Source organism: Mauremys reevesii, linkage group 9 (genome assembly GCF_016161935.1).
Source record: "Mauremys reevesii isolate NIE-2019 linkage group 9, ASM1616193v1, whole genome shotgun sequence".
NCBI lineage: Eukaryota > Metazoa > Chordata > Testudines > Geoemydidae > Mauremys > Mauremys reevesii.
The window spans coordinates 48381050-48394297 of NC_052631.1; the positions used below are offsets into that span (position 1 = coordinate 48381050).

Genomic DNA, 13248 nt, shown 5'->3' on the forward strand with positions numbered 1-13248 from the left:
TAACCGAGGTTCTGTGAAAACTAGAAAAGTGCCCTTATTACAGGGGAATACTTTAAAAGGTTTGCTTTGGTGTCATGCTGAAGGAGCACTCTGATAGAATATATTCAAAAGTAAATGCAGCATCAAAAACATATTGACGTATGCATTTGTAAAGGAAAGAGATATTCATTTTTAAAACCTTCTAATTCCCAAGCAGTGTTTTTTCTTTCTCTGTAACATTGATATTGTTGTAACTCCCAGCATCTAGCCCTGAGGATTCTGTCTAAATCTGATTCTTGCAGGTTGTTGACGAGAGGGAATTCTTTGAAATCATGCCCTCCTATGCTAGGAACATGATTGTTGGATTTGCAAGGATGAATGGAAGAACTGTTGGAATACTGGGTAATCAACCCAAAGTGGCATCAGGTAGGAGCTAGCTGTCTGGTGCTAGGAATATATATTTCTAACAAAAGGGTGTTTGTAAGCTGCCTGCTAATTGTGTTTTGTTTATTACACACATTGGGAGGACATATGTCACCATAGTAACTAGGTGTACTTTGAGTGTCTAAAAGTTGGGTCTATGATTTACTTTCCCCTAAAAGTTTAATAGTGGAATAGGTTCTGTGGTAGGACTAGCATTTTATGTCACATATTAATGATCTGGAAAAGCGGGGTAAACAGTGGCAAAATTTGCAGATTATGAGCCTAAATAATTTTGTATCAATATTAGAGAAACCAATGAAAAACTTCAGTGGGACTAAGCAAAACTCGTTAGATGGGCAGCATAGCATGATGGCAGATAAAATTCCATGTTGACCAGTGTAAGATGATTTATATTGTCTGGAATAAAAACTATTCTCAACTGCTACCACTCAGAAAAGACAACATGCATCTTACTGGTCAGCTCATTGAAAACCTCTGCTCAATGTACAGCTAAGGATGCATAATAAATGAGAAAGAATACTACTGAAAGAATTCTAAATCCATACTATACATCAGTGGTACCTCATCACATGGAATATGACGTTTGGGCTTCCTAGCCAAACAGACACAGCTAGGTTTGCCAACCCTCCCGCTTTCACTGGGAGTCTCCTGGAGGCGACTTCAGCCAAATCAGGAGATTTTGGGCGCTAAAATTCCGGCGGTCAGTGGAGCTAAGGCAGGCTCCCTACCTGCCTTGGCTCCATGCCGCTCCCAGAAGCAGTCAGCGTGTCCTTGCGGCCCTGTGAGAGGGGACAGGGGGTCTCCACGTGCTGCTCCTAGCCCAAGCACTGACTCCGCAGCTCCCATTGGCCAGGAACTGCGGCCAAAGGGAGCTGCAGGGGCGGTGCCTGTGGGCAGTGGTGCACAGTGACCCCCTGGCTCCCCCTCTTAGGAGCTGCTGCCAGAGGGATGTGCCAGTTGCTTTCAGGAGCTGCCCAAGGTAAGCACTGCACCCCTCATCCCCTCCTGCACACCTGACCCAGACCAGAGCCCGCACCCAAACTCCCCCTCCCACACTCAAACTCCATCCCTCATTCCCTCCCAGAACCCACATTCCCTCTTGCACCCCAGTCCAGCGCCCACACCCAAACTCTCTCACAGAGCCCGCACCCGCTCCTCGGACTCAACCCCCTGCCCCAGCCTAGTGAAAGCGAGTGAGGGTGGGGAAGAGCAAGCAAAGGAGGCAGGGGGGATGGAGTGAGTGGGGGACGGGGCCTCGGTGAAGGAGCAGGATAGCGGCGGGGCCTCGGGAAGGGACAGGGCACAAGTCTTTGGGTGTGTGCAATTAGATATTTGGCAACCCTAGACACAGCTGAAAGAGAGAGGATTCACAGGCAGCCAGCGAAAATGACTAGGGACATAGAAAAACTGCCATCTGAAGAATGAATGAAAAGATTAGAGCCATTTTGTTGAGCAAGATGGCGAATCTGAGGGACATGATAAAGTTATATCAAATAAACAGTATGGAGAGGGCAGTTCAGGCACTTCTAGTCATCTTTTCTCACAGTAAACAAACAAGGCATTCAGTGAAATCAATAGCCAGCAAATTGAAATCTGATAAATGATGTGCTTTTTCACATAACACACAACTAGCCTGTGGAGCTTATTGCCATTATATCTATGTATAATGAATTGAGGTCAAGAGCTTAACAGACGTTAGACATTTTGTTTGATAATAAGCAAATCTGGAGTTACCATAGTAAGGATTCTTTTTAAAAGATGAAAAAATGTGGAAAGGCTATAAACCCTTGTGTTTCAGGGCATACAATAATCTGTAATTAACTGATGGGGATTAGCCCTTATTTCCCTTTCATATTTCTCTGACATCTCTCTAGTAGGTTGCTGTTACTGGATTTTAGAATCATAGAATCATAGACTTTAAGGTCAGAAGGGACCATTATGATCATCTAGCCTGACCTCCTGCACAATGCAGGCCACAGAATCTCACCCACCCACTCCTGTATCAAGCCTGTGTCTGAGCCATTGAAGTCCTCAAATCATGGTTTAAAGACTTCAAGGTGCAGAGAATCCTCCAGCAAGTGACCCGTGCCCCACGCTGCAGAGGAAGGCAAAAAAACCGCAGGGCTTCTGCCAATCTGCCCTGGAGGAAAATTCCTTCCCGACCCCAAATATGGCGATCAGCTAAACCCTGAGCATGTGGGCAAGACTCACCAGCCAGACACCCAGGAAAGAATTCTCTGTAGTAACTCAGATCCCACCCCATCTAACATCCCATCACAAGCCATTGAGCATATTTACCACTAGTAGTCAAAGACGAATTAATTGCCAAAATTAGGCTATCCCATTATACCATCCCCTCCATAAATTTATCAAGCTTAGTCTTGAAGCCAGATATGTCTTTTGCCCCCACTACTCCCCTTGGAAGGCTGTTCCAGAACTTAACTCCTCTGATGGTTAGAAAACTTCATCTAATTTCAAGTCTAAACTTCCAGTTTATATCCATTTGCTCTTGTGTCCACATTGGAACTGAGTTTAAATAATTCCTCTCCCTCCCTGGTTTTATTCCTCTGATATATTTATAGAGAGCAATCATATCTCCCCTCAGCCTCCTTTTGGTTAGGCTAAACAAGCCAAGCTCTTTGAGTCTCCTTTCGTAAGACAGGTTTTCCATTCCTCGGATCATCCTAGTAGCCTCTCTCTGAACCTGTTCCAGTTTGAATTCATCTTTCTTAAACATGGGAGATCAGAACTGCATACAGTATTCCAGATGAGGTCTCACCAGTGCCATGTATAATGGTACTAACACCTCCTTATCTCTACTGGAAATACCTTGCCTGATGCATCCCAAAACCGCATTAGCTTTTTTCACGGCCATATCACATTCGCGGATCATACTCATCCTGTGATCAACCAATACTCTGAGGTCCTTCTCCTTCTCTGTTACTTCCAACTGATGCCTCCCTAGCTTATAACAATAGTTCTTGTTATTAATCCCTAAATGCATGACCTTGCACTTTTCACTATTAAATTTCATCCTATTACTATTACTCCATTTTACAAGATCATCCAGTTCTTCCTGTATGATATCCAGGTCCTTCTCTGTATTGGCAATACCTCCCAGTTTTGTGTCATCCGCAAACTTTATTAGCGCATTCCCACATTTTTGTGCCAAGGTCAGTAATAAAAAGATTGGTCCCAAAACCGATCCCTGAGGAACTCCACTAGTAACCTCCTTTCAGCCTGACAGTTCACCTTTCAGTATGACCCATTGTAGTCTCTCCTTTAACCAGTTCCTTATCCACCTTTCAGTTTTCATATTGATCCCCATCTTTTCCAATTTAGCTAATAATTCCCCATGTGGAACCATATCAAATGCCTTACTGAAATCGAGGTAAATTACATCCACTGCATTTCCTTTGTCTAAAAAATCTGTTACCTTCTCAAAGAAGGAGATCAGGTTGGTTTGGCACAATCTACCTTTTGTAAAACCATGTTGTATTTTGTCCCAATTACCATTGACCTCAATGTCCTTGACTACTCTTTCCTTCAAAATTTTTTCAAAGACCTTGCATACTATAGATGTCAAACTGACAGGCCTGTAGTTGTCCAGATCACTTTTTTTCCCTTTCTTAAAGATAGATCCCTCATCTGAGCTGGTATGGGAATTCTTATGTTACTTTGAAGGGAGTTTTGTTCCCTGTGTTAAATGATTTTGTCTCCATGTGGTAAATTACATTTTTGAGACAATTAGATGGTCATATGACTACCCATGGTGGTTCTTTTTCTGAAGAACAACTTGATCAAATACAAACATTTGCTGAGTTAAATTGCTAACTATCTTACTGGTACCTGAGAAAATTAGCAGTTTTTACTGCTGTTTTGCTTTTGATTCAATTTTTAATTTTGGCAAAGATGTCTAAAAGCTCAAGGCTATCTCTGTTCTGTATTGGTTTTGTATAGATTAAATATGATAAAATATATACGTTTTATTTGTTTTTTGGCATGGAAACTTCTTTGAGTGTTTTAGCAAGTAGCGAGGACATAATAGCATAGCTGGTCTTAGGAAAGAACTTTGGATCAAGTGATAACAGGTTGATTCAATTTAAATTAAAGGCTAACTAAAACAAGGTCATCAACTATGGTTTTTAATTTCAAAAGGGCATTTTCAGAGATTAAGGGAATTAGTTAAAGAAATCAGCTGGACTGAAGAGCTCAAGGACTTAACTGTGGATGAGACTTGGAATTTCTTCAAATCAGTTATACAAAAACTATCTGAAATTTTCATCCCAAGAAAGGGGGAAAAGGCGAGAGAGGCTCCAGGTCGTTAATTAACCACCTCAAAAAGATTATTAGGAGTAGGCAGAGAGGCTATGGGGAATGCAAAGGGGGGTCGATTAGCAAAGAGAGCTACATCATGGAGGTTAGAAAATGTAGGAATAAAGTGAGAATTGCTAAAGTCAAGCTGCATTAGCTGTGGCCAAGGAAATTAAAATAAATAAATTTTTTTTTAGGTTTTTTTTTAGTTCTATAAATAAACAGAATAAATAAGGATGAGGTTGGGCTGCTATGCAGGGTTATAAAATTAAAATGAATACTTTGCCTCAGTTTTGAATAACGATGATAATGTGGAACACGTGCATGGATGCAATGCAGCTGATGGAAATGAGCGTCTAGAAATGAAATGACCATCTCTGAGGTGGAAGAAGAATTTAGAGCTTAATGCACTGAAATCAGGGTGGGGACTAAATAACTAGAATACTGAAAGAACTGGCACATGAGATTGTTAGTTCAGTAGCAAGGATTTTTAATAAATGTATTATTTGCGGGTAGAACCATAATATTGGAGAATAGCTAACTTCATACCGCTGTTTAAGAAAGAGAAGAAAAGTGATCTGGGCAATTGCAGACCTGTTAGTCTCACCCCAGTAGTATGCAAGGTTTTAGAGCAAATTGTGAAGGAAGAAATAAATTACATCATGGAGGTAAATGGTAAAGGGGAGGTAATGCAACATGGTTCACCAAAGTTTGATCATGCCAGACTAACCTGATTTCCTTCTTTGAGAAACTGACTGATTTTTTTTTTAAGATAAGGGAAGTGCAGTAGATGTAATATACCTGGACTTCAGGAAAACATTTTACATAGTACCACATGGGAAATTATTAGTTAAATTAGGGAAGATGGGGATCAGTAAAAGCATTGTAAGATGGAGAAGGAATTGGCTAAAAGGGAGAAGGTTATGCTGATAGGTGAACTGTCAGGCTGGAGGGGAGTTATTATAAGTGGAGTTCCTCAAGGATCGGTTTTGGGACCAATCTTATTCAATATTTTTATTAAAGACTTTGGCTCAAAAAAGTATGAGTGTACTAATGAAATTGGGTTATGAAACAAAGTTGGGAGGCATCTTCAATGCAGAGGAGAATCAGAATATTATACAGGAAAATCTGGATGATCTTGAAGACTGGAATGATAGAAATGGGATGAAATTAAAAAGTACAAAGAGCAAGGTCATGCACTTAGGGTCCAATAATAAGAATTTGTGCTACATCAGCTGGAAGCATCAGTGGAAGAGCGAGACCTGGGTGTGAGAGTCCATCATAAGGTAACTAGGAGCACCAATATGAGGCTGTAAAAAGGCAAATGTGTCTCTTAGGATGTATCAGATGAAGCATTTCCAGTAGAAAGAGAGACTTATTAATGCCTTTGTACAAGGCACTGGTAAGACTTCATCTGGAATATGGTGTACCGTTCTGGTCACCCATGTTCAAGAAAGATTAAAGTGGAACAGATGCAGAGAAGACGTATTAGGATGATCAGGGTAATGGAGAGTCTGTCTTATTAGAGGAGACTGGAAGATCTTGACTTGTTTAGTCTAGCAAAAAGAAGACTGAGAGGGGATATGATTGCTCTCTATAAATACATTAGAGAGGTAAAAACCAGGGAGCGTGAAGAGCTGTTTAAGCTAAAAGACAGTGTTGGCACAAGAACAAATGGATATAAACTGGCCAGAACAAATTCAGGCTGGAAATTAGAAGAAGGTTTCTAGCCATCAGAGCAGTGAGGTTCTGGAACAGCCTCTCAATAGAAGTTGTGCAGGCAAACAACTTAATTAGTTTTAAGAGAGAGCTGGACACATTTATGAGTACAGTTGTATGAAGGAGTTGTGTGAGTGGAGGTTAAAGCTCAACAGTTGTAGGGCTCATTTCTGGTTTATGTTCTTCTTCAAGTGATTGCTCATGTGTATTCCACAGTGGGTGTCCATGCTCGCCACGTGCACCGGTGCTGGAAGTTTTTCCCCTAGCAGTACCTGTAGGGGGGGAGTGCCCCCCGCGACCCCTGGAGTGGTGCCTGCCTGGCGTGGTATAAGGGGAGCTGTGCGCTCCCCCCAACCTCAGTTCCTTCTTGCCGCCAGTGAAGGTGCATCGGAACTGCTTTGCTGTAGCTCATCCCTGTTAGGGGGCTTATTCCTTCACCCTCTCACTTCCCTGGTCCTTCTCGCATGAAGAGAGAGCAACAATACCCGAAGTCCGAAGGTGCAAACAATTCAATGTTTATTGGGGTAGCCTTCCAGCAAGCATGATTCCTTTCCTTCCTCAGTGTCCCCCTTCCCAGCTCTGACACCACAGAGCCTTGCCTATGTCCCTGTTCCCATTTCCCCCCCTTAGCGAAACATGATTCCAATTCCCCCACCCCCATTCCCTGTTCCCATCCCCCCCTTACTTCCTGACTGACTGCAGACTATATAGTAAAACTTGAGTTCTGCTTAGCTATACCTTAACCAATCATTTTACTGAAATTTAACTAACCAATCCTAACATATTGTAACCTGATTATTTAACCAGTTATATCCCACCAGCTTAATTGGTTTACACCCAACAAAATTAATTATACAGCAGCCAGAAACAATCGCAGAACCAGACAGAGATTATACAGACAAACAATAGGGAAGTGGAGACTACAGTGATAGAACAATACAGAAATGAGGATTTCACATCCCAACTATTGATAAGTGAGTTCTTGCCAGATGAGGATGCTATCAAACTAAGTTTCCTTTTACATCTTCTAGGCTCTTCCCTTTCTCTGGAGGTGATAGGAATATCAGGACAGGATTGTATTCCTAACAGCCCAATAGCGCCTTATTTCAATGTGACTAGTTTAGAACGTAAGGATGTGACCATACGCTTCCCAGCTTATGGCTGGCCTCTGCTGCTTAGCCAAAGAACAGGGCCTCAGACTGTCACTGTAAGAGAAGGCCCTTACACCGGCAGACAGTAATTTTGATTGTTTCTTTTATACCTCTATAACTAGCTTAGTGATAAGAATACACCTAAATTCTTAAAGTATAGACCTTTGCAGACAGGCCTGAATATAGTCCCCGGTTCTGCTCTGGGGGGGCCTGGGGAGGAGCGCTATCTCTGACGCCTTTCTCCTGTCTTGGTCAGGCCGGCTTCTCTACGCCTTCCCCCGTTCCCTCTAATCAGCAGGGTCCTGGAGAAGATAAAGTCGGACAAGGCCCAGGCAGTATTGGTACAGGACCCTCACAGGCCTGGCGGTAGCTCCGCCGTGGCCGTTGCCGCTCCACACAGACCTGCTCTCACAGGACCAGGGCCGCCTCCTCCATCCCAACCTAGCGGCTCTTCACTTTATGACGTGGCTGCTCAATGGTTAGGTGGAAAAGAAACAACGTGCTCAGAGCAAGTTCAGCGTGTCCTCCTCGAAAGTAGATGGCCCTCCACTTGCCGTGCTTATTTGGCGAAGTGGTCCTGATTTTCTAGGTGGGCGGCAGACCAGGGTGTCTCCCCAGGGACCACCCCGATCCAGCTTATCATTGATTATTTCCTCCACCTGAGGGCCCAGGGCCTGGTGCCTTCATCCGTCAAGGTGCACCTGGCGACCATATCGGCCTTCCATCTGCCAGTGCAAGGACTCACGGTGTTTTTCCATGCTATGACTGGCCAGTTCCTTAAGGGTCTAGACCGTCTTTTCCCGTATTCTAGACCCACGGGGATCTGAACCTGGTGTTGGCTCATCTCACAGGGCCCCCGTTTGAACCACTGGCCATGTGCTCCTGGTCTCACCTCTCGTGGAAGGTGGCCTTCCTGGTTGCTATCACGTTGGCCAGGCAAGTCTCAGAGCTCAGGTCCCTGACCGTCGAACCGCCGTACACAGCCTTTCATAAAGACAAGGTCCAGCTCCGCCCACACCCCGCGTTCCTCCTGAAAGTGGTCTCTTCCTACCACATGGGTCAGGACATTTTTCTATTGGTCCTCTGCCCCAAGCCTCATGCTTCCAGTCAGGAACGCTGCCTCCACACGCTCGACGTGCAACGGGCTCTGGCTTTCTACCCTGAGTGGACTAAGCCATTCAGAAAGTCCTCGCAACTGTTTGTCACCTCAGCTGAGCATGCGAGGGGCCAGCTGATTTCCACCCAGCAGCTTTCCAATCAGATCACTTCGTGCATCTGTTCCTGTTACGAGCTGGCGGGTGTTCCCCCACCACCCATTGTGAGGGCACACAACCTGGGCACAGGCCTCGTCGGCTGCCTTCATTGCCACGTCCCCAGCCAGGACATTTGTAGGGCCTCCACATGGTCGTCGGTTCACATGTTCACCTCGCACTATGCAATTGTTTCCCAAACCAGGGATGACACAGAGTTCGGCAGGACTGTCCTCTGTCCCGGGAACTTGTGAACTCCTACCCACCTCCAACAGATATAGCTTGGAATCACCTACTGTGGAATACACATGAGCAATCACTCGATTAAAAACAGTTACCTTTTCCATAACTGGCATTCTTCGAGATGGGTTGCTCATGTCTATTCCACATCCCACTGTCCTTCCCCTCTATCGGAGTTGTCTGGCAAGAAGGAACTAAGGGTGGGGGGAGCGCACAGCTTCCCTTATACTGCGCCAGGCAGGCGCCACTCCAGGGCGGGTACTGCTAGGGGAAAATCTTCCGGCACCGGTGCACATGGTAGGCACGCACACCTACTGTGGAATAGACATGAACAACACATCTCGAAGAACACCAGTTACGGAAAAGGTAACTTTTTTTCCTAAAGCTCAAGCTTCAGGGTTTCAGCTGGCCACATGGAAGGGGTCAGGAAGGGATCTTCTCCCCACTCGCCCAGTGTATTCTGGGAGATTTTTTATCTCCTTTCTGTGAAGCATCAGGGATGACCATGATTGGAGATGGGACTCTGCATGGGGTATGCCAGGGCTCTCAGGTAGTACCTAGCATTCTCTCTTTCAGGTGCTTGGCTTGACTGGTTCTTGCTCACATGCCCAGGATTTAACTGATCACCATATGTGGGGTTGGGAAGTAGTTTTCCTCCAGGTCAGATTGGCAGTGACCTTGGGGGAGTTTCACCTTCCTCTGTAGCATGTGGGCATGGGGCACTTGCAGGAATTATCTGGATCTAATTAATGGACCACTTCACCTGGAATGTTCCCTTAGACTATATCTAACTACTTATGCTAAACTATCAGTTTGATCTTGTATTTAGCTGTGATGCTGAGTGCCATTCCCAGACTGAAGATGAGCTCTGTGTAGGTCAAAAGCTTGTCTAGCTCAGCAACAATAAAATATTACCGCACTCACCTGGTGTCACTAATATCCTGGGACTGACACAGCTACAACACTGCAGATATCTCACTTAATCATTTCCCTGCAATTGCAAGGGCCTCAAGCGCTAGTGCATCTCACTCCCTCCTATTCTCTGCCTGTGGATCTCATTTTAATTTGGTCTTATTTCAGTGATTGGGTTAGCGTGTGGGTCCTGAGTAGTGGTGGTGACCTGTGACATACAAAAGGTCAGACTAGATGATCTGGTGGTCTCATGTGGCCTTAAATTCTGACTGTATGAACTGAAAATGCTGGTGTTGCTATGCGTGTCAGAGTAAAGTTGTGGTTTTAGACTGGATGTGGAGACATATGAGCTACTGGTGCAGGAAGTGAAACCAGATATTATAGGGATAACAGAAACATGGTGGAATAGTAGTCATGACTGGAGTACAGGTATTGAAGGCTATGTGCTGTTTAGGAAAGATAGAAATAAAGGCAAAGGTGGTGGAGCAGCATTGTATATAAATGATGAGGTAGACTGTAAAGAAATAAAAAGCGATGGAATGGATAAGACAGAGTCTGTCTGGGCAAAAATCACATTGGGAAAGAAAGCTACTAGAGCCTCCTCTGAGATAGTGCTTGGGGTGTACTACAGACCACCGGGATCCAATTTGGATATGGATAGAGACCTCTTTATGTTTTTAATGAAGTAAATACTAATGGGAATTTTGTGATCATGGGAGACTTTAACTTCCCAGATATAGACTGGAGGACAGGTGCTAGTAATAATAATAGGGCTCAGATTTTCCTGGATGCGATAGCTGATGGATTTCTTCACCAAGTAGTTGGAGAACCAACAAGAGGGGAAACCATTTTAGATTTGGTTTTGGTGAGTAATGAGGACCTCATAGAAGAAATGGTTGTAGGGGACAACCTTGGTTCGAGTGATCATAAGCTAATTCAGTTCAAACTAGATGGAAGGATAAACAAAAAATAGATCTGGGACTAGGGTTTTTTATTTCAAAAGGGTTAACTTTAAAGAGTTAAGGAAATTAGTTAGGGAAGTGGATTGGACTGAAGAACTTGTGGCTCTAAAGGCAGAGGAGGCGTAGAATTACTTCAAGTCAAAGTTGCAGAAACTCTCAGAAGCCTCCATCCCAAGAAAGGGGAAAAAATTCATAGGCAGGAGTTGTAGACCAAGCTGGATGAGCAAGCATGTAAGAGAGGTGATTAAGAAAAAGCAGAAAGCCTACAAGGAGTGGAAGATGGGAGGGATTAGCAAGGAAAGCTACCTTATTGGGGTCAGAACATGTAGGGATAAAGTGAGAAAGGCCAAAAGCCATGTAGAGTTGGACCTTGCAAAGAGAATTAAAACCAATAGTAAAAGGTTCTATAGCCATATAAATAAGAAGAAAACAAAGAAAGAAAAAAGTGGAACTGCTAAACACTGAGGCTGGAGTGGAGGTTAAGGATAATCTAGGCATGGCCCAATACCTAACAAATACTTTGCCTCAGTCTTTAATGAGGTTAATGAGGAGCTTAGGGATAATGGTAGGATGACAAATGGGAATGAGGATATGGCGGTAGATATTACCACATCCGAGGTAGAAGCCAAACTCAAACAGCTTAATGGGACGAAATCAGGGGGCCCAGATAATCTTCATCCAAGAATATTAAAGGAACTGGCACATGAAATTGCAAGCCCATTAGCAAGAATTTTTAATGAATCAGTAAACTCAGGGGTTGTACCTTACGACTGGAGAATTACTAACATAGTTCCTATTTTTAAGAAAAGAAAAAAAGTGATCCTAGTAACCATAGGCCTGTTAGTTTGACATCTGTAGTATGCAAGGTCTTGGAAAAAATGTTGAAGGAGAAAATACACCTCTATCCTGTTATAACGCCACCTGATACAACACGAATTCGGATATAACACGGTAAAGCAGCACTCCGGGGGGCGGGGCTGTGCACTCCGGCGGATCAAATTAAGTTCAATATAATGCGGTTTCACCTATGACGCAGTAAGATTTTTTTGGCTCCCAAGGACAGCGTTATATTGAGGTAGAGGTGCAGTTAAGGACATGGAGGTCAATGGTAATTGGGACAAAATACAACATGGTTTTACAAAAGGTAGATCGTGCCAAACCAACCTGATTTCCTTCTTTGAGAAAGTAACAGATTTTTTAGACAAAGGAAACGCAGTGGATCTAATTTACCTCGATCTCAGTAAGGCATTTGACACGGTTCCACATGGGGAATTATTAGTTAAATTGGAAAAGATGGGGATCAGTATGAAAATTGAAAGGTGGATAAGGAACTGGTTAAAGGGGAGACAACAACGGGTCCTACTGAAAGGTGAACTGTCAGGCTGGAAGGAAGTTACTAGTGGAGTTCCTCAGGGATCAGTTTTGGGGGCAATCTTATTTAACCTTTTTATTACTGACCTTGGCACAAAAAGTGGGAATGTGCTAATAAAGTTTGCGGATGACACAAAGCTGGGAGGTATTGCCAATACAGAGAAGGACCTGGATGTCATACAGGAAGATCTGGATGACCTTGTAGAATGGAGTAATAGTAATAGAATGAAATTTAATAGTGAAAAGTGCAAGGTCATGCATTTAGGGATTAATAACAAGAACTATTGTTATAAGCTAGGGAGGCATCAGTTGGAAGTAACAGAGGAGGAGAAAGACCTCGGAGTATTGGTTGATCACAGGATGAGTATGATCCGCGAATGTGATATGGCCGTGAAAAAAGCTAATGCGGTTTTGGGATGCATCAGGGAAGGTATTTCCAGTAGAGATAAGGAGGTGTTAGTACCCTTATACAAGGCACTGGTGAGACCTCATCTGGAATACTGTGTGCAGTTCTGATCTCCCATGTTTAAGAAAGATGAATTCAAACTGGAACAGGTTCAGAGAGAGGCTACTAGGATGATCCGAGGAATGGAAAACCTGTCTTATGCAAGGAGACTCAAAGAGCTTGGCTTGTTTAGCCTAACCAAAAGGAGGCTGAGGGGAGATATGATTGCTCTCTATAAATATCAGAGGGGTAGCCGTGTTAGTCTGGATCTGTAAAAGCAGCAGAGAGTCCTTTGGCACCTTATAGACTAACAGACGTATTGGAGCATGAGCTTTCATGGGGGAATACCCACTTCGTCGGATGCATGACATCCACGAAAGCTCATGCTCCAATACGTCTGTTAGTCTATAAGGTGCCACAGAACTCTTTGCTGCTCTCTATAAATATATCAGAGGAATAAA

The 13248-nt window shown here is 43.8% G+C and overlaps 1 protein-coding gene across 1 annotated transcript in view; it reads left to right on the top strand.

Moving 5' to 3' along the window:
- PCCB (propionyl-CoA carboxylase subunit beta) overlaps positions 1–13248 on the top strand; it is an 85122-nt gene that overhangs the window by 45090 nt on the left and 26784 nt on the right. Inside the window, exon 10 of the mRNA XM_039489285.1 lies at positions 282–405. Within this exon, the coding sequence (XP_039345219.1) occupies positions 282–405 (124 nt within the window). The remainder of the gene's footprint in view (positions 1–281; positions 406–13248) is intronic.